The sequence below is a fragment of the Momordica charantia genome (assembly GCF_013281855.1).
Source record: "Momordica charantia cultivar OHB3-1 chromosome 8 unlocalized genomic scaffold, Mcharantia_2.0 BLBB01000008.1, whole genome shotgun sequence".
Classification (NCBI taxonomy): domain Eukaryota; kingdom Viridiplantae; phylum Streptophyta; class Magnoliopsida; order Cucurbitales; family Cucurbitaceae; genus Momordica; species Momordica charantia.
Window position 1 is genome coordinate 7,150,691 of NW_028275166.1, and position 25,213 is coordinate 7,175,903.

A 25,213-nucleotide genomic window follows, 5' to 3' on the forward strand; every position below is an offset into this window, starting at 1 on the left:
AAAAATTGTTACCAAATATATTAAAAAAATTTTAATTAAAAAAATAAGAAATAAAGACAGTTACTAAAAACAATTTTGTTTCTATCAAACAACAAACAAAAACAAAACAAAAATTGAGCACCTTACCAAAACTGAAGTAACTTTAAATCTTTTAAATTTTGGACATTAAGAGTTCGTTCCTGTTTTCGTTTTTTGTTTTTAATTTTATTAAAATACCTAAACTTTTGACAAGCTATTTATATTTCTTGTTTTTTTCATTTTTAGAAACAATCTCAACAAATTTTGGAAACAACGAAAACAAGTTTTTTCTTCCCGTTTTCAATCTATCTCAGCATAAATAAAAATTTTGCTTTATCATTCTTGAATCCATAGTGTTGAGTCTCATGTAATTCTATTTTTCTTTACTAACAAAAAGAAAATGAAAACAAATGAACAATAAAGTTACCAAACGAGCTCTAGTATACTAAAAAGAGCTTGGAACATCGACATGTCAACTATTCCGAAAAGTGTTTCCAAAACATCCAAAGATGTAGATAAAGATAAATAGTAATTTTCACATCCATGCTGTAAAGTGGACGATGGCAAAAAGTTATCAAGTCAGACTTAGTATAGTTTCATTTTTTTTTTCTTTTTTTTTTCCAATTATGAAGTGAAAATGTGAACCTTTATATAATCTGTAAAAAATGTTATTAATGTTTGAACCGTTAGGCCAAAACATTAAAAAATAAATTCTCTTACTTTGTCAGAGAAAGCTACACAAAAGGATATTGTGATCCTGTTTTGAAACATTTGTTCATCATACTATTGATATCTTAGGGAAAAAAAATATATTAAAACTCATTAACCCACCTAATTTACATGATTGATAATTGAAGGATGATGAACAGATGACGAGATCGGATCATTTTTACAGGCCACTACTACATTAGATATTTTTGTTAGTACAGTGTGTAAGAACGGAGATTCGAACTCACAGCATTTTGATTGAACACGTTTCTTGACGAGTTATGTTCAAGTCGGCCTTCAACTTTCTATTGTTTTTTTTTAATAATAAATGAAAAGATAACAGAAGCCCACTTAAACAGAAAACACATTAAACCAAAACAACCTTCTATTGTTTGATTCAACATTAATTTAATTTCCCAAATTATACCTTTGGCCCTCTTCACAACAAGGAGGTCGTTAATTTAATTATATTGGACCTTGAATCATATCATATTGTCTATTAATCTATTTTTTTACTTCGACTGATTACTAGACTTTCTATCAATCATATATGTACCATATCAAATCTTTTAATTTCAAAGAAAGATAAATCATTTGGAAGGATTGTTCAAAGTTATATGAATTTTTACCGGGACTTCATATTCAACTCTAGACGAGACAATTTTACTTAGAATCATTGTAACTCTAGATGAGGCAGTTTTACTCGTTTGTAAAATGGTGAAAGGTTGATTTGTTATGAATTTTTTACTTTTTATGTTAATAGGGAGAAAATAGAGATCATAATAAACAACAGAAAGAGGAAAGAAAGTCGAAGAAGGAGCGGACCCGAAGAGAGGTAAGTGGGTCGAGGCCCAGTAACCCGGGTCGACGCCGAGCACTACTCGACGTCGACGAGTTCTCAGCCTAGTGGCCAAGAACCTCTCTGATGCACCCCAACCCCGTGCAGCCCAATCCGAGTCGACTTGGTTTCGGCCTTAAATGCAGCATGAGGCCCACTCCATATATGATAGGTATTTCAATGATATAAATATAATATCTACTGATATAATTTCTTATATATGATTTTATGATTTACAACTAATATAACATTGATATATATTTAATATATATTTAATGTGATTCTAATTTATCATTGATATACCTCTGATATAACCATGATATCTACTAATATAACTATGATACATGTGTATTGATATAATACTATTATATCAACTATTTTTTCATATGATGTCAATGGTGCAAAAAAAAATTGAAATATAAAGTTATTATATAAAAGGTTTATGTGAATCATGCATGTCAAAAAAAAATGTTAAAAAAATTTGAGGTACATCAGATATATATATATATATATATATAGATTATAGGTATAATACATACATCTAATAATGTATACGATAGGTACATCTGATAATGTATATCAGGAGTATATTGGATGTACATCGAAAGTATATTAGAGGTACATCAAATGTATATTGTTGGTTACGGTTTAGAACCCGTTGTGCAAGTGTACACAACCGTTGTAGCAAGTGATAAAAAGATCGTCTCCACAGGGATTGATAATTAAACAGTTCAACAATTACTTTTGAAAATAAACAAATTAACAAAATATGTTTTAAACAAGAAAAACTAAAGGAACTCAAACAAAATAGTGCATGTATAATTTGCTGAGTAAAAACAAGTTAGAACCAAGCAAAACCAAATCGATTAAAGGAAAATATGTAAACAAGAGGTTAATTACTAATATTTAAAAGGGTAAGGAGGGAAGAGTTTGTGTGACTTTTTCTGGGCTACTCTAACGATGCTGTAGCATTAACGATGTTGAAATACTGGCCAAACAGACACGAAATCTTTCCAGATTTCCAGATTTTCTGCTATTCATGTTTTTAAACAAACTTGACAGCATATATACTCAATTTATAACCTTGCTAGGTGAGCCTTATTCTTAAATACTCACGCTCTAAACTCAAGTAGATCTAGCACGAGTTGAAGTCAAACATATCCTATTACAATTTTCCAAGAGTTAATAAGAAGATATTCCAATATGTTGGCCAAGCACACTGAAAATAAAACGTTAAAAACAACTTCAGTATATATATATATATATATATATCATCATTAAAGCCAAAACAAATTTTATAGCCCAAAAACAAATTCACAACATCCTCCCCCTTACAAATAAACTTAGCTACTTAATACCATACAAAAAAAAAAGAGAGAGAGAATACAAAACTTGTGCACCAAAGAGTGCAAAAGAAGAAGAAAATGAAAAATAACAGCAGCCCTTCTCTCTTTGTTGTCTTCTTCAACGGTTTCATTGGGAGCTTTTTTCAAGTGAGAGTGAAGTGATGGGATGGAGAATGTTGGAGAGTTGTTGGAGGCAACCATAATTGTAAGCTTTTATACCCCCTTGATTTTAGCTCAACACAAATGATAAAGTGGCATCCAGCTCAGCATAATAGGCATTTTTCTGTTTTACTGCAGTAATTTTTCGAGTAAAAGCTGTAAATGTCAACTCTGTCTTTTTCTACCTTTTTGACTCTGATGCTGCAACATCAACAATGTTGTAGCAAAACATTAAAAATTAGGTCATTCTTCATAAAACTTTCAACATCATCATCAAAAATAAGGAGGATAGTGAATTTATAACATTGTTGGCACAAGATAAGTGTAGATAGGGTGTTAGCGATGCTATCCTTAGCTAATTTATATGAATTCTTGCACAAATAACTCTCTTTTGAAGAGTTATCATATATCATATATAGATTGAATGTATATCAAATACAGATATACATTGGATGTATATCAAATATTACAAGGGTAAAATCGAAATAATAAAAATTCTGAAAATAAAAATTCAAATATTTTACTATATTTAAAATTTTGAAAAACTTGTGACATTTTCTGAAATACATAAATTACAGTTATCCATTTTATTATTATTATTATTATTATTCTCTTTTATCATTAAGCAGCAATTTATTGTATTTCTGTCCCATCCTCACTGTTTCTATGGGCTCTAAGGTGAACTTTTTATTTATTGAATTTTTTTATTTTTTAAGATGCAGTATTAATAGAAAGTGTAAATGAATGAGAAAAAGTAGTCAATTATTGTCCAAAAAAATCTTTGTTACCTTCTTACGAATAATGCTTTTATTAACATCCTTTAACCTTGCATAAATATTTTATAATCCAAGTGCTAACAAAGTTAATTTACTTGTTTTAAAAAATTAATTCAAGGTTGAAACCTCTCCATCCCACTTATATTTAAAAGAAAAAAAATATTTATATTTTTTTAATTTCTTCTCACTTTTCACTTCTATCATTGCCACTTGTCCCCATCCCCACTAGAACCCCACTTTTAGACGTTGTCCAAGTGAATTGTTGATTATATATACACAAATTGAAAAGAAAGTACATATATTTGCAAAAGTAGACTACTTTCTTTTCAATTTGTGATATTTTGATTGTTAAATACTATTTGTTTATGCAAGGAGTTCCACGACACAATTCACAAATCTAATTCGAACCCGGTCTCCGACCTGACTTGAACCTTGGAGTGAACTTGCACAAGAGGACAAACTCCCCGATCCTCAAATCAGTATAGGTCGGACTCAATATTAAGTTCGAGGTGAGATTCGATACCTGAGCGTGAAATGAGGCCCTCTATTTAAAGGTGGTGGGTCCGACAGCACTCTCAACCGGCGGTTATCCCTGTCTTTTGTCATGTCGAATTTGTCGGGTTTGAGCAGGTCGAACCCTGGCCTTTACACTTAGCCTTGTATATGGATAAATTGGGTCTTCTCAAGTTCGAGGTGGACCTGGAATATTCTTTTATTTCTAAATACCACTGAGCGTCCTCCACGTGTCTACAATATTTTCATCCCCAAACACTATTTTTTTTGTGTGTCTATATATATGTTTCGTCAATATCTATAACATCATTCTCGTTTGTCTCTTTTTTTTTATCTATGAGCCATTAATTTTCATGTATTCGTCTTTTTTTAGCAGAACACATGGGAACATAGTTTTCTTAACCTGCTGAACTATGTTTAAATTGGTATGTATTTATCTATTTAAAAATGTGAAAAAGTTGGAAGCTCTATTAAGTTCGCCTTAACTTAATTGGTTGAGGTCATTTATTGACCAAAATATTTAAGTGAGGGAAGCTTTTGAGTCAGAATATTAGAGAATTATATTCGTTGATTCAACTACCCATGAGGACCCTCCTTGTTATAATGCACTTTCTTTTTTAAGTAGAGCATTCAAGTTAGAATATATCTCTACAACAATAATTTACCCTAAATTCGAGCAATTTTATGCCAATTGAAAGCAACTAATTTACGTTATAGCACTGAATTATTGTGTTTGATTAACAGTAAACTCGTACAAAGTGGCTCTAAAAAAGAATAGAGGTAGAAAAAGTTAGGATTCCTACCAAAAGATTGATTATTTGTTAATGAATTTCATTGAACACTAATTGTTATATGGATATATATTTTTAACTAAGTCTCGTGTGTTATGCGTCCCCTTTTCATATGTAATATGTTTTTAACTCGTGTATTTGTGATGATTTTAGTATTTTGAATCGAAACACTTTTTTTCGTAAGCAGTTTAAGATAAAATACTAGTTAAGCGCTTGATTGTTAATGATATGATATTGAGTATTAAGATTGACTATCTCACGGAGTGCTCATTTTGTAATAAATTTATGAGTAAAAGTTGGTCTAATTTAACCGATTCGAGGTCTATTTGAATCATGTGTGACACAAATCAATCAAAACCATAGTAAAATCAAACATTTTCAACTAAAGCAAACATAGCTCAACGGTAATTGACATATATGGTTGTGAGTTCGATCCCTACCTCCGTACGTTGTACTAAAAACTAAAAATAAAAATAAAAAAATCAGACATTTTCAGTTTGATTTACTTCTGTCATACACCTAACCTTAGTTTCAGTTCCATTTTCCTTTTTTTTTTTTTTTTTTTTTTGAAGAGAAGGGAATTTAGAGTAGAGTATCATTTTGTTAGGTAAATAACTTGAGTTGAGAGACAAATCATCTGCTAGAATTTGAAGGCTAGAAAATTATGTTTAACTAAATTGAAAGATGTCAGAATAATTTTTGTCGCCACAAACCTTGTCGGGTGGAGCTAGGCATCTTTGGGAACAGAGACAAAATACAAAACAAAGAGCTATGCTTATAGACTATTGTGTAAAGAAAAACAGGACAAAACCAGCTTTTTGCCTACAAACCAAACACCCCCACTCTCTCTAAATCTAAACAAATCCCATCTAAAACTCATAAGAAGCTTCCTAAAAAGAATACAAAATAACCCACAGAGAGAGCAGAAGAAGCCATTGTTACTTTTACCTTTTCTTCAAGTTTCAAAATTTATGATTCACGAGAGCCCATTTCTTTCTATTGCCCTCCCATGGCTCCCCTCCTCTCCTTTTGAGGAAGTACTGTTTCGTCTCCTTCTTCATCTCCTGCTGCCTGCATTTTCAGTCTAACTCTTAACATTTTTTGAATATAAGAGAGAGAGAAGAGAGAGAGAGAGAGAGGCATGGCTTGGCTAAGCTTGGCTTTTGCAGGCTACCCCATGTGAGTAGCTGCATTTTTTTTCTACCCATTATTCCAAGTAGTCAATGCTTTTGGGTTGGACAGTGAGGAGTCTGTTTGACTGCAAAAACAGTCACTTTCTTGTGCCACAGTGCTTTATATCTATATGATATATCATATATGATGAAGAGAGAGATAGAGAAGAAAAGGAGTTAACCCTTTTGAAAAACAACCAGAAAGAGACTTCATCTGCTTCATCTCTTTCTGTTTCTGTTGCTGTTGCTCACTTTTCAAACCTGAAAGCAATTAATGGATCTTACCTCTCCCAAATACTTTCAGTCTCCTCCCATGTTTGACTCAAATGGGGTAAATGATGATGATACAATGCTTGTGCTCTCTGGTTTTGTTGCTTTGCAAACTTTTGATTGATGGCTTCTTGTTTTTCTGATTCAGGAACCGCCATTGGAGGGCAGGAGAAGCTTCTATGGTAAAACCAAGGACGACCCTTTTGCAGACACCTTCCATGACCCACTTTGCAAGCTCAACCTCAAAGAAACTTCCGAGTTTGTCAAGTCATTACCAATGGCGAACAATATCCCCTGCTTAGAAACCAGAGGCGTCCTTCAAGTTTCAACACAGAGGAGGAGAGATGGAGTTAACTCGGTGACTCAGAGACGAGTTGCAGAGTCTCCTTCCACTCCTGGAAGACCTGTTTTTGGGTTCAGTGTTGGAAACCTTTCCAGAAAGAACGTCCCCTCAAAGTGGGACGAAGCAGAGAAGTGGCTGGTTTGTAGCCCTTGCAATGACTCGCCAGCCCACGCCTTGAAGGCATCGGAGCCCACAAAGTTACTAAAGCAATGTGATAACTTTAAGTCGCAAGCTGAGGTCTTTGCGGAGAAGTCTCGAGTTACAGAGGAAAAGGTTTCTAAGACAGTCTTTGGCTTTCTTGAATCTCCAACTTTGGCACGAAATAACAGCAACCCATTAAGAGCTTTTAATGCAGTTTCTGATTTACATCTAAAAGGTACCATCTTTTTCTCTTCCTGTTTTAAATTTTCAACTTTACGCAGAACCCCTTTTCTTCTCCAATCATGTCTCATCGCACCCACTTTTCTTTCTAAACTTCTGCTGTACTTTTTCAACGTTCTACTGTAGCTTGGAAAAAACTAGCAACTTTTCAAGCCGTTCTCTGTTTTCTGCTGAACTCTGTTTCTTTCAACTCTAAATTCGATCGTTCTGCAGATAAGTTCATGGACAATGTAGAGCCAATTTTGCCAACAAAGGAAGGATTTCTGTTCAACAGTCCCCCCATTAACAAGATGAAAGTTGCAGGCGCCATTAATGAGGTTCAACACAGAGACATTGGAACAGAGATGACTCCTCTGGGCAGTTCCACCACCTCAAGGTGCCCCACGCCATTCAAAAGCACTTCCCCGGCGCGCCATAACACACCGGCAAGCAGATCCGGGCCGCTCGGTGTGGTCAGCACCGACGGGGATAGCGCCACCATCGACATTTCCCAGTTGCAGGAATGCCATTTGGCAAAGCTACAGCTTCAAACTCAATTCGACTCTGTTGCATCGAATTGGAGCTCGAGGGAGGAGGAAGAGGAGGAAATATCCAAAAGCTTGAGACACTTCGAAACCGGCAACGAATGCCGGAAAAGTATATCGGATTCCAGAGCTGCAGCTTGGGAAGAAGAGGAGAAGACCAAATGCTGCACCAGGTAAGAATATTTTATCCCCTTTTACAGTTTTATTTTTCACCATTGATCAGACTTGAGTAGATTCCTACGAATTTTCAGATATCAGAGAGAAGAAGCCAAGATACAGGCTTGGGTAAACCTCCAAAATGCAAAAGCAGAAGCTCAATCCAAGAAACTTGAGGTGCGATTATCGATAAATTCTCTTTTATATTTTTGTTGGGTGTGTTTTTTCATGTTTTTGGCTTCGTCTTCTTCCTCGAGCCATCCGCCATGGTTCAGCTTCAGCCACCTTAATCGTCGTTCTCTCTCTGTTGTCTTCTTGACTGGCCCACCTCTGTCTCTGTGCTCACCTGATTTCAAAAGTATCTCTCGTATCTGCAAATGCCTCCATTAAAACAACAACATAAAAGCTACGAGTCATCTTCCCAACAATTTATGACAGCAAACCACCCCATTTGGAAAAATGAAAAAAAAAATGGAATTTGTTTATTTGAATTGAGCTCTGTCATGCTCGAGAGCAGGGTTTGGTTGATGCCTCATCTCCACCCTGTAACATTATTAATATTTTACTAAAGCTAAACATTTTTATTAACTTTTACTAATATTTTTAATACCTTTTACATATTCACATGCAAACAGAAGATTCTGCTAGTTTCCGTTAGTTTTTAATGATTTGTTCGTGAAACTTGTTGACTGGATAAACAGATAAATTGGTAATGCAGGTGAAAATCGAAAGTATGAGATCAAATCTAGAGGAGAAGCTGATGAAGAGGCTGGCAATAGTCCACAGAAAAGCTGAGGAATGGAGAGAAGCAGCCAGACAACAGCATTCTGATCAGATTCAGAAAGCCACAGAGCAAGCCAGGAAGCTAAACTGGCGACACTCTTATTTTTCAGACCACAGTACCTCTTCTTGTGGTTGCTTCCCTTGCCGTAACACTCACTAAAATAGAACAATGAACACAAACACTTGTATCAACTTTTCTTACAGTGACAAAAGAAAAAAATGGAAGAAAGAAGGAAATTTCTTTTCTTTTTCTAATTTTTATTGTTGTTTCTTGAAAGAAAAGCAAAGAGTAAAAGGAAGAGAGACACCTTCTTCCAGTTTCAAACAATCAGATTGGATTTCATTCCCCAACTTTGAGACAATTTCAAATGGTTCTGAGGTAATAAGTAAGGAAGGAATTGGGAGGTTGGTTTATTATGGAAAATTTAGCGCCCTAACAAAAGATAGCTCATAATTTAAGGGGGGGAATGGGTTTAACATTTCTATTGGTTCCGCAGCAGGAACTCAGTTGCGAAACTCTTCCATGAATTGTTTGTGGAACTCTGTCAAACGTGAAACAATTGCCGGAATCTTGTCCTCTTGAGGGAGTATGGTGCATCTAAAATGCCAGGTACCAGGAACCTTCAAAGAAAGCAGCCACATGGATGAATCAGAGACATGTTTCACACTAGAGTCTCAGCCATATGGCTACAGTAAGATTAGAAGAAAAACAAAACTAACCTGACCAAAACCAGAACCTGGTACGACAACAATGCCAGTGGCGTTAAGGAGGCGACGACAATAGAATGCATCAGGGGCTGTGTTGGCAGCTTCGGCTGCTTTGATTGCCTTTTCAGGCAGGTAAATACGTGGGAAGAGATACATTGCCCCTTCGGCTTTATTGCACTCCACACCTTCTAAGTTGTTAAGAGCCTCTTCTAGTGCCTACGATAGGAAATGAAAGCAAAATAAGGGCAAGGGCAGCCGGTGAGGAAGCAAATCTGTTGTAACATTTTATGGGCTAAGCTCATTAACACTAACTAATTAGTCGTCATTCTGCAACCCATATTACGTTTAAATGGAAAGACATGCATAGCCATTATAAAACAAACACAAATCTCAAACATTTAAGGTGATTTTGGCCTCTTAAACACCAGAGCAACTTCCATCAAAGAGAAGCAAATAAAGACAATGGAGGTGTCCCTTGGGCAGAATTGCACTTTAGCCTATGTACAAAAATCATGTATTTTGTGAAATTATTCAGGGCCGTGCTCTATGTGGTTTTTCTAGTTGGAAAGGAATAGGAAGACATTATTGTGAGAGAGAGTTCACGAGAGGATGTCTGAATTCTGAAATTCAACGTGTTTTAATGCTTCTGTCGTGGGATTTCAGATCAAACTTATTTTGAAATATCCCTTGGTTTTTTTATAACCAAAAATTGAGCTTCTTAGTTGTTAATGTTGAGCTTTGTACTCTTTTGGTCGGGCCCTTTTTCTTTGTGGACCACTCATTGTACTTTGTTCAGATGAAAGTTGGTTTCCCATTAAGAAGTGACAGAATATTTATATTGCTTAAGTTCACTGTTGAAGGATGTCGCAGCACATGCTTACCTCCCATAGTTCTAAACTGTATTTGGCATCCCACGTTTTGCCTGATTTAATGTTCCTAAGCTATGTTCAGGACACTTGAGAAAAAAATTTATCTCACCAACCCAAAAATCGTTAGTCTATGTCAATTTACTGACCTTTGCACGCCTTGCCAGGGAAGAGAGTATTCCATCCTTCTCTGCACAGTATGATTCAAAGGATTCATCTCCGACCTGCACATATATCTACCTTGCTTAATATGAAGTAGCAAGAGCACGCAATCGTGACATCATAATGCAAAGTCAGATTAACCAAAAGCTTTGAATTTCTAACCCGAACAAATCAAAAGCAAAATAACCCACATGCCTACCCAAATGCCAGGACGTTCAACTCCAAGTCTTGAAGGAGAGACATAAATAAACTTTATCCTACTAATCCAAATTCCTAAGTCTACCCGAATGCTGTGGCCCCTTTGAATGACATTCTCTGTTTCTTTTTTTTTAAAAGAAATCCACATTCCCATTTGTCCCTCCCATGGAAGAGAATGACAGATAAAAAAACGTGTTAGATAGAGAGAGGCAAACGTAACCTTTGGAGGACTCATTACAAGGCTTGCCAAAATCTGGCCAGAAATATTAGAACACAGATTCACTGATGCCATTTTGTATATCTGTTCTCTTATCTCAGCACTAAATCCAGTAACCTCCATGTAACCACCTCTTTTTCCACACTCGCCATAATAACCTACATCATGCATAAATATATAAGTGCCTCTTATCTTACATCTGAAATTAATTAATGCAATACGATTACTCCCAAACTATGATGCCCAAACTATGTTTCATCAGCAAATTTGAAGTTAAAAAAAATGTCATATTACCTTTAGAGACTGACTGAAAAGATACCAATGAGAAATCCTCATTGCCATAGCCCATAGACCGGGAGATCTTCTTAAACGAGTGGAACTTCTTATCAGGAACGTAAACATTTTCCTGATATACCTGTAGAAGGGTAGACAAGATATATTAATCTTGTAAAGGTCGAGAATCAATCATTTCATCTTTTGGTCCAAAATGCATCTCATATATCTATCTTCTGACAGATCTACCAACCTCATCTGCAAGAAGCACAAGGCCTTCTTGTTTGCAAAATTCCACAATCGCCCGTTGATTATCCTCAGCCAGGACCTGCAGGCATTTTCCAACAAAGTAAAGTTTTTAAAAAAGGACATATATTTCTTTGTCCAGAAGAGACGAAGTGGCAGTATGAAGTGCACCTGTCCTGTGGGATTCCCAGGATTTATTACCACCAATGCCCTAACATTAATACCCTTGGACTTGGCAGCCTCCAGTTGCTTCTTAAGCTCAGAAGTTTCCAATCCCCACCCTGTTGCTTCATCAAGATAGTATGGGACCTGCATAAACCAGATGATTATCACAATCCCTTACAATGAAAGGAACAAAACTTAAAATTCTACAGTGCTCAAGATAAGTTGACCAAAACTGTATGCTAAAGGAATCGCAGGCCCCTGGCCAGTAATTCTAGAACAGATTTTATAGGTTAGCTAGAAGTTAGCACATTAGAACGACCACAATTTTTGTCAGTTTGAAACACTGATCAAAGGCTTAATACCAGAGTGCCACCATGGAGAGTTATTGAAGCAGAGTACAAAGGGTATTGAGGAATTGGACATAGAATTCCATCCCCCTCTGATCTTATAAGCAATTGCATCATCATATGGACCTGGCAGGAGAAAGAACACCGGGATCATTATCAAGCTTAATATGGAAAAATATTGCTTTTGATTAAGGTAGAAAGTTGGAGGTTACCGCTGGGCTTGCACCATCTGTCAGGAAAATGTCATTTGGATCAGCAGGATATCCATCACGAGCTTCAATTCCAGCAGCAATTGTATCACGTAAACCCTTGATACCCTGATGTGAAAAGAGAAGTAAATAAATAGATTCATCAGCAATATAATACTACAGCTTAAACATGACTATCTTCTCAAATGGGTGTTCTCGATGACCTGACTATGACTATATGCACCAGTTGCTCTTCCAGGTATTTGATCTAGAACTTGCCAAGCTCTCACAATGGCATCAGCACTGAAATAGGTTTCGGAAATTTAGTTTGAGTAGGGGGAAGGACTCAGCCTCAAGCTTCATTCAAGTTAGCTTATTATAGACATGCCATGCTCTTTACAAGGCGGGAAAAAATGGTAAAGATGAAATGCAAATCTACAACCATCATTATTAGGTGCTTTAGCTTTATTATAAATCAATAATGGTACATGGAGGATTAGATGTGTATAATACGCATAAAAGTTCAAAAATTACTTCCACATCGTTCACGTAATCACGAGCAAGTAACATTACAATTACTGTTCCATTTTCAAAATTACTGATTAGCCTCTAAAAAACTGGTACAAGGTTACTTTCCAACATTAGGTACAAAACCACATTACAATTTTCCTGCATTGTCCATCTTTTCCAAAGAAAAAATGATAACAAGCCTTTCAGTATTCTAGAATCCACTTCACAGTTCTTATAGTTATAAAGGTGAAAAAAATCTCCAAGACCTGAACAAACCCTGTGTTTCACTTCTGTCCAAAATAGCAGGATGATCGCACAATGCAAGAACCTAAGAATGAAATATCATATTAATATTTCCTTCGGATGTAAAATATACTAGTATTTTACTATGAAATATTGCAAACAAACCTCACGGAAGAAAGTTATTGGCTGCTGACCAAGGGAATGAGGATTTCCAATATTGCAGTAAAGTATCTGTATGAAATAATAACACAATGTTCATAGAAGCAAAATAACAAATGCTGTATGTTAGCCTATGATGTTATGACCATTTAGTCCAGTGTCATCAAGTGCCTGCAGCGAAAAGGCCTAGGCCTAAAAGCCAAACATAAAATTTCGTTAACAAAACATCATGTGCACTACAAAGAATGCCAGCTTTGATTGCCCGTTTCATTTAAATTTCCGCTGCTTTTAATTAGACAGCATTTGATTTGTAGTTGGATGCCCATAAGAGATATTTTCACATTCTTTTGATGGAATCATGAATTACAAAGAAACCAACATCATAGATTGGTTAAAGAACGTCCAACTCAAAAGGTAAACAAGTAGTACACTACAAATCCGCATTTTGATAATCTGTTAATAGAAATATCCATACCTCGTCAAAAGGATGTGAACCAGGCTTAGCCAATAACTCCTCTTGCAATCTCTACAGAAGAAGTGCAAGAAAAAAAAAGACAATTAGATGGAAAAAAAATGTCACACTAAACTAATGAAATGCAATTCTTTACTGATCAGTAAGGAAGATTGATAGTTTATACTTCAAAACAAATGATATAATTAACTTTATCAAGCTCCCGGTTGCTTTCTGTCATCTTAGGCTTGTATCCTTACACAAATATAGGAATCCAGCTCTCTACGTGATAGCCAGTCAAATTACCTGGGCAAGCGTGACGATCTCACCTCGGACAGCATACTCGCATTTGAGCACCTGGGAAAAGAAAAATAAGAGTAAATATAGCCAAGGCAGGGCCAAAAATGTTGAATGACCAGCACAGATAGAGAGACAAACTTTTCAAAACAGAACTTAAACACGGTTGAAACTTAAAACGAATTAGATGGAGTATCAACCAAAAAGGAGAATTGCATAAAACTATCCAAGACATATATATCAACAACGAAACTCAACAGCAATTGGATATATTGAATTACAGCTCCTGTCTAATCTCGAGAAAAATCTACTCAGACAGAGCGGCTTTCAGATATTGATACAAATACGGCACATGATCAAAGCAGACCTATTGTTCCAAACAGGGAAGAGATATGTCCACAAACTCGGTAGATGAAGTGATTAAATAACCCTGATATATGATGAGGCGACATAAAATGATACGAAAAAGTTCAGCAAGCATATAAAAAGAAGAATGAACAATACCCAATATTTTAGACTCCAAATAGAAAGAACCCTTCAGTGCATGCCGACAGAAATCACATAATCGCCAAACAAATTACCCAAACTGAAAACGGAAACCCCAATCCAACGGTGAACCCAATCGGGCAGTATCGAAAACAATACCTTGGCGTTAATGGTGGCGACTGAAAGCGGCTGAGCGGGATTGGAAGGGGACGACATGGATGAAGAAGAAGAGGGGTGATCGAGAATGGGGGAAGATGACAAGAGGCGTGATCGGGAATGGGAATGGGAATGGGGAGGAGACCGGAGGGAGCGCTTGAGAAGATCGCCAACAGTGGCGGTAACGCGAGCGTACTTCCGCATCGATGAGGTTGAAAGATGTAATATAAAAATCGGAGTGAAAAGCAAAGGAGATTGATCGAAAAGGGAAAAAACAGATTTCTCGGATGTGCCCAACACCAAAATCAACACGACTTACGATTTGATTCGATGGATTTGGCGCACACAGACTACGACTTTGGTTGAATCTGTGTGTCTGTGTCGATCTCAGCACTCTCTCAACACCCTTTTTCGCTTTTGTAAATAGCAATTGTCAGCCAAATACGAAGACAGCGCAAAGGGAAATCGATGATGCGGTCGCGGAGACGTAAATTTCGGACATTTTTCCTTCCTACACTATTTTCTCTTTATATTTTCTTCTTTTTTTAGTTCGCTTCATGCAATAAAATAAATCTCGTTCGCTCCGCTGAACTATTTCCTTCCCTTTGTCGACGAGATTGAGAAATTATGACCGTTGCTACTTTCCTAATTCTTAGATCTACATATGTATGTATATATGGTTGAATATCAGTAACTAAATCAAATTTAATTTTAAATTTTCTTTTTCATTTTATCGAATTAACCATTTTCTATTTTTTTTTTACTTTTTATTTCTTAAAACAAGTTTTTTTTAATTCTTTTGAAATTTAAAACAAGTATTTTCCTTTTCAAGACAATATGTTTTACTCTCTTGCTTGACATTTTTACCCCTCACTATTTTTTTGGTACTCTCCATATCCCTTTTCTTCTTGGCTCTAACTTATCTTTCTCGCTCGTATTTTCCTACATTTATTCCACTCTACAACTTTTGTTTATTTCTCTATCTTATTTTATTCTCTACAAATTTTATCTCCTAACTTTTCCCTTACTAAAATTTACCAAAATTTAATAACTTGTTTTTCACTCCCTCACTTATGTCTCTTTAAAATTTTCCTCTATATCATTTTGTATTATACAAAATACATTTTTCGTCGCTATGGAGTGAGTGCCTATTTGACCTTTTAAAATCTTTTGATCACTAGAATTAGAAAAATGTTAAAAATGGTCCTTGGGATATACTTTGTTAGTTGACTAAAGTTAAAATGGCGTGGCAATGAATTTGTTAACTATACATTTAGCAAAATATGTTAATTTAATCATATTTTTATGCGTATTGTACATTCTCTTTTGGATCAAAATAGATACCTACTCCAAACTTCATAGACTAAAAGATTATTTTTCCTTTTAGTTATATCCTTTTAACATTTATCTCTCTCAAATTTAACTCTATATAACTTTTATAATTTTCTGTTCCTAAAGTCTAATCTATGTCGCTCCCTAACTTTTTATCGGCCAAAAAGATAAACATTGCTTTTAACATGACCCCTAGTATCTAACTTTTTTTTTCTCTTGTTAGAATATCACTAAAATAATTCACTATCTAACTTTTCTCTCTCTTCATAACTCTGTCTTTTAACTTAAATGTATTTTTCCCTTGATAAAAGTACCTTATTTTACTAAATAGATAAAATAAAATAACTCTTTCTTTAACTTAAATGTTGAAAATTTGTCAAACATGCTTTGCTTTATTATTTTTAAAAGAATAAATTTAAAAACTAGTTATCAAATTGTTTAATTTTTATTTATAGAAGTCAGGAAACCAAAGATAGAGAAAAATGGAAAACTACATCACGTCATTTATAATTGATACCAATTAAGAAATGAATTTGATCAATAAATAAATAAATAAATAATAATAATAATAATCTTTTTGCCTCCAAATGAAGAAGAATCAGTCCATGTCTATCCATCCACAAGAATTCACGCATTTATATATTGAACTTAAAAAGCAAACATTCAACGACGTCGTAATCCAATCTAACTTCACAATTGGCTATAACAAAGAATATCTCGGGGCAAGAAAAATCCCAACAAAAATGGGAAAAAAAATTACATTAATTTAAACTTCTCAACGTGTGATTTTTCTTATTCTATGTGTTGTCGTTCCCTTAAAGGGAGACTTTGATCACAAGGATGTATCAAATTTTACACTGGCCGCCGGCAACCAATCCTCGCCGTGGAGGAAGGACCCAACGGTGAACTTTCCGGCCTCGACGTCGGTAAGACTGGGCCTGTAACCGGCCCATTTAACCCTCTTCTCCACGTTCGCTCCCGGCCCACTGTTTTGATACTCGCCGTAAAATATGGTGCTGGGTGGGTCCTGCCCGCTGACCCATTCCTTCCACCCGACCGGCTGGAGGAACCCACCGATCCCGGACTGCATAATCACGGTGGTGGAGAACTCCTTCCATGGCCGCCCCAAGTAAGTGGGGGCGCTGAGACTGTCGTTGTAGGCAGCGAAAGTGCATTTCTGAATGGAAATGCCGGAGTTCTGGTTGATGTCCTTTTTGCCTTGGGCCGTGATGGTGTTGAACTGGTTGGGGAGCGGCTGCCTTGGCCGGATGTTGCAGTTCTGGAACACCACCGCCGCGTTGCCGAAGATGAAGTCGATGGTGCCACTGATGTCGCAGTCGCGGTAGAATTGACGGTTTGAGTGGGTGTAGAGAGTGTCTTGATAGCCATCAAAAGAACAGCCGTACATTACAGAGAGATCGGAGCCTGACCGGAAGGCGACGGCCTGGTGCTTCGCCGGACCGGCGGTGTTAACGAACCCCATGTCCTTACCAATGAACCCTTTGCCAGCCACAGCTGCAAAATCAAACACACAAAATCAGAGAAAAAAGGGTTGAGATTATTATGTGTATATCATCATGTTATTTTCATATAGTTACTGTAAGTTTAAGTTTGTCACTCAGTTCAAGATTGATAGAACACACAATCACAATTTTATGATTATTTTCGTAGTGTCATTCTATGTTCGAACCTTTACATTGTCATTCCCTCTCTATCTATTATGATTTCCATGAGTTTTTTTTGGAATGATTTTCACAAATTTTTTTAGAAGATAAAAGGATAGATATCTAATACATAAATTAAAATTATTTAATTCATTGGTTTAAACTTTTAGGTTTGAAAGAGGTTAGATGTCTAGTAATGATGTGATGGGAACAGACACAAGCCAATTCACATGGAAAGATCAATGGCCGGCCAAAAGGGAAAGTGGGGGAAATTGGGTTCACATGGCTGACATGTAGGCCATGTGAGGTTTCTGAAAATAAGGGGCAATGGCTCATCATCCCCTCACTATAGTCTACACTACACTAATTGTCCTTAAATTTTAAGGGTTTTCGATTTGGGGGCAGAGGCTTAAAAAAGGCCAAGAACAAGAAAAAGGGTATAAAGTTTAAACGAGAATAAGAACATGGCAGACATGGATTGGATTGGACTGGATGCATTATGCAAAAGTAAATGAAATGAAGCAATTGAGAAAAAGGGTGATTAAATAGGTTACCAAAAGTGGCGGTGGAGAAGGTGGGAGTGCCGTCGATGAAGTTCAGGCGGCCGGAAACAATGGTTTTGGTTCTGCCATCTCCATACATCATAACATTCCACTTGCTCTTATCCAGAATCACATTCTCTTCGTATACTCCCTCTTTTACATATATGACGAATCTTTCTTTGCTCTTCTTTGGCACCGCCGCTACGGCCTCTTTGATCGTCGAGAAGTCCCCTTTCCCATCTTTCGACACCGTCACGTGCGTCGTCACATTGTTCTCCTCCAGAAGCCTCCGGTCGCCGGGGCTCACCCACTCCGGGAACCCCATCAGCTTCCGGTGGATTGGGATGTTGAAATTGGCCAACACGGCCAGAATTTTAGTCACAATCGCTAAGCTATTGCTGGCGAATTCGGTAGAGTTCCCCATTGCTGCTTGTAAATCTTCTAGAACCGCCGTCCGGTTGAGATCTCGGACGGCGTCGAGGCAGGTCTCCTGGTCGGTGATGGCGGTGCTGAGCCAGGTTCTCAGATCTTCAATCCTCGACGGCGACAAGAACTTCTGGCCACGGCGATCCACTTCCATGGACGAAACGGTGTCGTTCAGAGTGTCAATGGCGTCTTCGAAAACGCTCCGGCAGATTCCGATTGCGTCTCTGATTTTCGGGTCATCGGTAGTGGAAGCGAGGGTGGAGGAGTAATCGGCGAGTTTGGAGAGCGCATCGGAGGCGACGCGGAGAGAAAGCTTGAACAGAATCTCGGGATCGGTGGTGTTGGAGTTTGCGAGAGAGGAGAGGCAGGAGCTGGGATACTGAGTGACGCTGCAGAGACTTTTGAGCGAGGCGACGGGAGTGAGCTCTGTGGGAGGACCGGCGGTGGTGGGCGGGGAGGAGGAGGAGTTCCGGTTACGGATTAGAATGCCGGCGACGGCACCGATGACAACGGCGATTAGGAGAACGATGGAGAGAAGAAGAATGATGAGTCGGCGGCGCGTTTTCCGACGGAAGGCTTGATGCTCGAGCTCGTCGACCTTGCCGTAGCCCTTGAAGGACTGGACGGAATCCATGGATTTGAGAGTTGCAGAGAGAGAAGGTTTGGGGATTTGGAAAGGAAAATGCGTGGCGATGGAGAAATGCGAGTGGAGGAATCGAACATATTGGGGGGCTTTCAAACGCGAAGGGAAGAGAAGAGGGAAAAGCAAAATTAATTAGATTAATTAATTTAATTAAGTTATTTGTATGAATTGGTTACGCGTATTAGGTCAGATGTGTAATGTAGTGTTGGACAAGCAAATGGCATGTCGTATGTGTAATCCATCGTACTATTTTTTTTTAAACATTTTGAATAAATCTTCCTAATCATGTGTTCCAGTCAAATTCACATTGCTGACCCCATTTTTTTTTTTCGTTTTCTTGGTTTCTTCTTTATTTTATCGTCGTGCTACCAGTCATAGTCAGCATTAGCTTATCTTAACGATAATTGGTACATGAGTTCGAATTTTCCCATCTTATTTGTTATACTAAAAAAACTAAAAAAATTTCTCTAGGTTTAAAATGTCTGACATAAATATAACTGGATTGATTTGAAGCATATATTATTTATTAGAAGGTCGGACCGTTTGGATCACTAAGAAAATGATACTATTTTAAATGGAGGTTGATTGAAAAGTTTTAATAACTCAAAAACAAAGTTGGAGATATGTAATTTATGGGATGTGGACGTGGGCTTGGGATGAAGTGGGCTAGATGCCTATTTAACGGCACTGATTGTGGTGACTAGAGGGGCATACCCGACTTCTTTGATAGTTCTCAAACATGGGAATTTTCTTATTCTATTAGCTTGAGCTTGACCACAATGCACACATCAAAACAAAACCATACGACATATGGTTTAAATTTAGTTTAATTTAAAAAAAAAAAAAAAACTAAAGGTCAATTCCCAAAGGCCCAGCTGCCCAAGCCCATGCTTCATAGATTCACCTCGTCCAAGCTATAGCTCTAGGTTGGGAATGGTGTTGGAAGGAGATGCTAATTTTTTAAAAAACATTTTTATTTTTTATTTTTTATTTATAATTTAAGTTTGGGTTACCGAGAGGAGAGAAGTAAATCATAATATTTAAAATAGTATTAAGAATTATGTTCAAATTAACAAACTCATATAGTCAAAACGAGCATACTTATGATAATTGGCATATATCTCCAATTAAGAGACTGTGAATTCGAATTGACACCCCACATGTTATACTAAATAAAAATTAACACATGTCATTAATTATTAAACATTTTCGTATATTAAAATAAAAATTAAAAAATCTTTCAATAATTTCAGTTATGTTATACTAAATAAAAATTAACACATGTCATTAATTATTAAACATTTTCGTATATTAAAATAAAAATTAAAAAATCTTTCAATAATTTCAGTTATAATAACAAATCATTTGGTAAATAACATCAATGTAAATGTTCGGTGGAAACAATTCAAAAGTATACAAAAAAAATTAAAAAATATAAAATGACTGTATTAAATTGCGGTTGGCCTCTTTTTCACTCTTTTTTTTCCTTTTGAGTATAATACGTGAGTCTGAAAATTTAAATTCAATAGATAAATGTCTTTGATTGAGTTAGGTTTAAATTGACTTTCTTGTGTGGTCTCCCATCCTTAATTTATTAACACCCTATTAAAAAGAGTAAAAAGACATCTCCTAAGTTTGGACTGTTCAGAGGAAAGAAAGTGGGAGGAAAGGTGAGAGAGTAAAAATTAAATATTTACACGTGGTAAATGGAAGACTCCAGTCTTTTTTAACTTATAAAAGTTTAATTGTTTAATTGGAATATGCAACTGTTACGATTGATATGTTAATTTTTTTTTTCCGATTATCTACCTCTTAAAAACGTTTTAAAATTTTGAGCCAAATAGTTCAAATTTTAAAAAGAAATTAAAAAAGCTTAATTTTATTTTAATAGAGTTTAAATCAGAATTCGAACAAATTAAAAAAAATGAGGAATAAAAAATGTAAAACAAAGAAGGAAATTTTTATTAACGCGTAATACTAATACCATACCATACGGCAGCCTTGATTTTACAGCCCAAGCGAAAATGGGAACCCGGTGGAGGACAGCCAAGAACCGCCGCCAATGAACCTTCCGGCGGTGAAGGCCTGAGCTTCCGCCGCACTGGTGATGATCTTGTACCCCTTCCATTTCACTCTCTTCGACGTGTCGGCGCCGGGCCCACTGTTCTGATACTCTGCGTAGAACAGAGTATCGAGGGCAAAATTGCCGTCCCACACGTGCCATCCCGCCGGATCTATCACATTGCTGATGCTCGTCTGCATAACCACGGTCCTCGAGTACCTCTGCCACGGCCGGCCGAGAAACGTCGGAAAACTCTTGATCACCGGCTGCAGATCGGAGGTGGTTCCGATTCGGCATTTCTGGATCACGATTCCAGTGTTCTGATTGGGATCGGTCCTTCCCTGCGCTGTTACCATGTTCTTCTGGCCGGGGTTCGGGCGGCGAGCGTGGATATCGCAATCTTGTATGACTGCGGCGGCGTTGCCGAAGATGAAGTCGATGGTGCCGACGATGATACATTTGACGTAAAATTGGCGATTGGAGTGGACGTAGAGAGTGTCTTGGTAGGCGAGCATGTCGCAGCGGTAAAAGGCGGAGAGATCAGAGCCGACGCGAAGAGCCACCGCTTGGTGCTTCGACGGTCCGGCAGTGTTCTGGAAGGTAATGTCTCTCGCCAAGAACCCTCCTCCCACCGCCGCTGCAATATTACATCACATAACATCCAATATAACAATTTTCAACACGAATATAACTCAAATTTGAGACACCTTAATTCTTCACTTGACTACAAAATTTAGTATACATTTTAAACTTTAAAAATCAATTAGACATTGAAAAATTTTTGGAGATGCTTTTTTTTTCCTTTATTTGAAAGGTAATTTTCGGGGATGTTGGTTATTGTTTTATTAGAAAAGAAGGAAAAAAAAAAAAAAGAGACTACGCTTATAATTTACAAAGTTGAAAATGAAAAGTGTACGACTTGTCGGATCCCACTCCCACATGGGCTTTCATTTTCAAATGCACCAAATAAAGCTCGACATTTATTTCTATTTTTTTTTTAATTTCGACATTTATTTCTAGTTATGAGATAAGATTTAGGGTGGTAGTCCCACTAATGGAAAATTAAATATGCAGCTAAGTTTTTTAGTGTTACGTATGCAAATTTCATGTGGTTGGTACAATGGATTATAAAAATACATTATACATGTATGAGCCTAAAAAGGGTACACAAGGTGCACCTAACATGATGAAGCGCGGATTATGTTATTCTTTTTATCTGCGTATTTTTATTTGTTGTGCGAAATGAAAAATTATAATTTTTTTCCAAAGACATTTTAAATGTTCGTGTTTCTCAATACATGGTTGTAACAAGAAATTTTATTGCATGAGGTTAATATGTAATTTTATCATTTTGTACCACAACTTCTCAATTTTGATATTAAGAGAAAAAAAAGTGTAATTTATTGTTAAGCTATAATTATTGATTATGTTTTTACATTTTTCAATATATATTTTCTTTTTGTTAAAATACTATCTAGTTTCCCTACTTTCAAAATATTTGTTTATTTGTTTATTTTGATTAATTTTAGTTTATATACTTTCAAAATATTCAGTTTGATCCATATATGCTTTGACCGAATCTCAAAATATATTACAATTTCAATACGACACTACACTCAAGATATTTATTAAAATGTAACTATTATTTTAAACTAAATGGTTTTCGTGAGGGGTAGAATTTGTATTAAAATTTAAAAAAAATAACTAAAATGATCACCATTACCATAACTAAAATGAGTTGAAATTACAATAGTAAAATAAAATAAGTTGAAAGCAATGTAACCAAAATACTATTTTAACATGTTTTTAAAAATACATTACAATTGTAAATTTTTTGAAATATATTTGAAAGCACATTTGAATTATAATGCTTATTTATATTTTATATGTTATCTATGTAAATGTATGTATGTTTATAATATAATGTTGTGAAGGAATTAAAATGGTGGAAAAGTAAGATGTGTTGGTTACCAACGGTGGCGGAGTTGAAGGTGGTGCTGCCGTCGACGACATTTCTGTTTCCGGTGATAATGGTGGTGGTTCTTCCATCTCCCCAAAACATTATATTCCTCTTGTTACTCGGCACATTCACATTTTCCCTATATACCCCCGCCTTGATCCTTATTATATATCTCCGACTACTCTTGGCCGGCGCAGCCGCAACCGCCGCCGATACCGTCCGGAAATCCCCACTCCCATCGGCTGCCACCACCGCGTCCGGCGTCGCCGACCACGAGGCCTGCAAGAGCCTCCTGTCAGCGGCGGACATCCAATCCGGCCAATTAATTGCATCGCCGTCGACGTTGTCCTCCATGAGCTGCTTCCTGTTGATGTTGTGATTTGCAATGTCGGTGTCGGTGAGATTCTTGATCAGCGCCAATGCAATGCTGCACAACTTCTCGACGTGAACCTGCCCTGCTTCTAACGACTTTCTCACCCTCTTGTCGGCTTTGTCGTGTGAGAATCCGTCCAGACAAGTCTCCTGAAATTAATTCAAATAGGTTAAGGATCGTTAAAAATTTAATTTATATATGGATATTAAATAAAAATGAGAGTAGACAACAATTCAGCAGAACTCTTGCTCTTATACCATGTTAATATCTTGAGTTTCATCTCAAAATTAGTTAGAGGGAGGACTTATATTATAAACTTATTTTATATTTTATATTTTCGACCTAAGATCTTTAAACTGTCCTTCAAAATAATACCAATTTTGTGTCCTATCTTTGCCTATTTGAGTTTTGATACCGTATTAAAGAGTAATAAATTGCTGAACATAAATTTAACTCATATATGTCTAACCAAATAAGAGATTAGAGAAAGAAATTAACATTTTTCTACAAATTTCAGAGGAATTATAGGATGCCCTGTTCCGAGGTCGTACCTGATTAGTGATGGCGGAACTGAGCAAAGTTTTGAGGTCGTCGGCGTGTTTGGACAGAGATTTCTTCTTGGGGTAGTCGTGGAGATTATCGACGACCTCATAGAGCTCGTTCAGCGTCTCGTCGGCGGTCTCGAGGCAGTCGTGGAGAGCCATCTTCTCTCGCTTGGAAAGATTCCTCAGCTTCGTGAGCTTCTTGATGCTGTTGTAGTTATGCTTCACGGCGCTGATTGTGATGTTCAGCGACACTTGGATTACGTCTTTGGGGCTTGAAACCTTCGCCGGAGTTTTTGCCACGGCTGAGGAAATCGTCGAGTGGCAGAGTTCGGGATACAGAGTCACGGCGCACGAGTTTCTCACCACCGCCGCCTGCTCGGCATTCTCCTTATGGCTGGCATTGAGTACTCCGGCGACAATGCCGATGACGGCGGCCAGGAGAAGCGTGGCGGAGAGAGCTAAGAGGAAGAGCTTCTTTGTTTTCTTGCCGGAGATAGAAACTCCGGCGTCGGTGTGTGCCATCGGTCTGTGGGAGGGTGAGATGTGTGGTGAGGAAGTTTGGCGAGAGGATTGGTGGGTTAATAACGCCATCAGAAAAGGTATTCGGGTCGGGTTTTTCCGTGGGCCCACATGAGTCACCCTATTTCAAAATAATAATAATAATAATAAATCAATTAATTAAAATATTACGTTGTATAATAGTGGTCTCCTAAGAAGCTAAATATTTAGAACTTGTTCCTATTTTTCAATAAATAATAATGAGGTGAATTTTGTATTTCTCATCATTAAATATTTGACAACTTATTATTATTTTAAAAAGAAAAATAATTGATTCCTTAACAATAACGAGCAACTTCGTCCTCACCACGACTAAATGTTTGACAACTAAGAGAATGAAAAACATAGGTTTTCCAAAAAAAAAAAACAATGAATTGTCAAACCATTTAATGGTGGTAAGTACAATATTTGGTCATCACCGTTAATGAGCCAAATATTTTCCTTTTAAAAATATATTTATTTTTGTATTTTTTTTCCTCTTAGTTGTCAAATATTTAACGTTGAAAATGACAAAGTTACTCCTCAGGTTTATGAACCAAATATTTTCCATATTTATTTTAGTCGCTATGATTTAAAAAAGTGATTGTAATGATCCATTTATTTTTAAATTTATCTCATTTTTTTAAATTATAATTTTAATATTTAAGAATGTTTTGAA

The 25,213-nt window shown here is 36.6% G+C and overlaps 4 protein-coding genes and 1 long non-coding RNA gene across 5 annotated transcripts; 1 reads left to right on the top strand and 4 right to left on the bottom strand.

Annotated features, from left to right (window-relative positions):
* Positions 1-5,811: 5,811 nt before the first annotated feature.
* Positions 5,812-7,077, bottom strand: LOC148209447 (uncharacterized). The gene is made up of 2 exons (XR_015792835.1): positions 6,607-7,077; positions 5,812-6,220 (listed from the first exon to the last, which is right to left on the bottom strand). It is a non-coding gene; the product is annotated as an uncharacterized LOC148209447 (long non-coding RNA).
* LOC111020323 (Remorin family protein) lies at positions 6,512-9,033 on the top strand. Its single transcript, XM_022296966.2, has 5 exons — positions 6,512-6,652; positions 6,740-7,310; positions 7,529-8,012; positions 8,091-8,172; positions 8,714-9,033. The coding sequence occupies exons 1-5, from the start codon at positions 6,596-6,598 to the stop codon at positions 8,936-8,938; spliced, it is 1,419 nt and encodes a 472-aa protein (XP_022152658.2). The 5' UTR covers positions 6,512-6,595; the 3' UTR covers positions 8,939-9,033.
* Positions 8,999-15,009, bottom strand: LOC111020322 (alanine aminotransferase 2). The gene is made up of 15 exons (XM_022296965.2): positions 14,454-15,009; positions 13,818-13,868; positions 13,536-13,586; positions 13,067-13,132; positions 12,925-12,986; positions 12,373-12,451; positions 12,173-12,277; positions 11,976-12,086; positions 11,620-11,757; positions 11,456-11,530; positions 11,224-11,344; positions 10,933-11,087; positions 10,502-10,576; positions 9,499-9,702; positions 8,999-9,399 (listed from the first exon to the last, which is right to left on the bottom strand). The coding sequence occupies exons 1-15, from the start codon at positions 14,652-14,654 to the stop codon at positions 9,283-9,285; spliced, it is 1,611 nt and encodes a 536-aa protein (XP_022152657.1). The 5' UTR covers positions 14,655-15,009; the 3' UTR covers positions 8,999-9,282.
* A 1,383-nt stretch (positions 15,010-16,392) lies between these two features.
* On the bottom strand, positions 16,393-19,295 carry PME1 (pectin methylesterase 1). Its single transcript, XM_022296968.2, has 2 exons — positions 18,001-19,295; positions 16,393-17,297 (listed from the first exon to the last, which is right to left on the bottom strand). Exons 1-2 carry the CDS (start codon positions 19,046-19,048, stop codon positions 16,615-16,617), a joined length of 1,731 nt encoding a protein of 576 aa, XP_022152660.1. The 5' UTR covers positions 19,049-19,295; the 3' UTR covers positions 16,393-16,614.
* A 1,703-nt stretch (positions 19,296-20,998) lies between these two features.
* On the bottom strand, positions 20,999-24,559 carry LOC111020325 (pectinesterase). The gene is made up of 3 exons (XM_022296970.2): positions 24,004-24,559; positions 23,091-23,601; positions 20,999-21,756 (listed from the first exon to the last, which is right to left on the bottom strand). Exons 1-3 carry the CDS (start codon positions 24,517-24,519, stop codon positions 21,065-21,067), a joined length of 1,719 nt encoding a protein of 572 aa, XP_022152662.2. The 5' UTR covers positions 24,520-24,559; the 3' UTR covers positions 20,999-21,064.
* Positions 24,560-25,213: the final 654 nt, after the last annotated feature.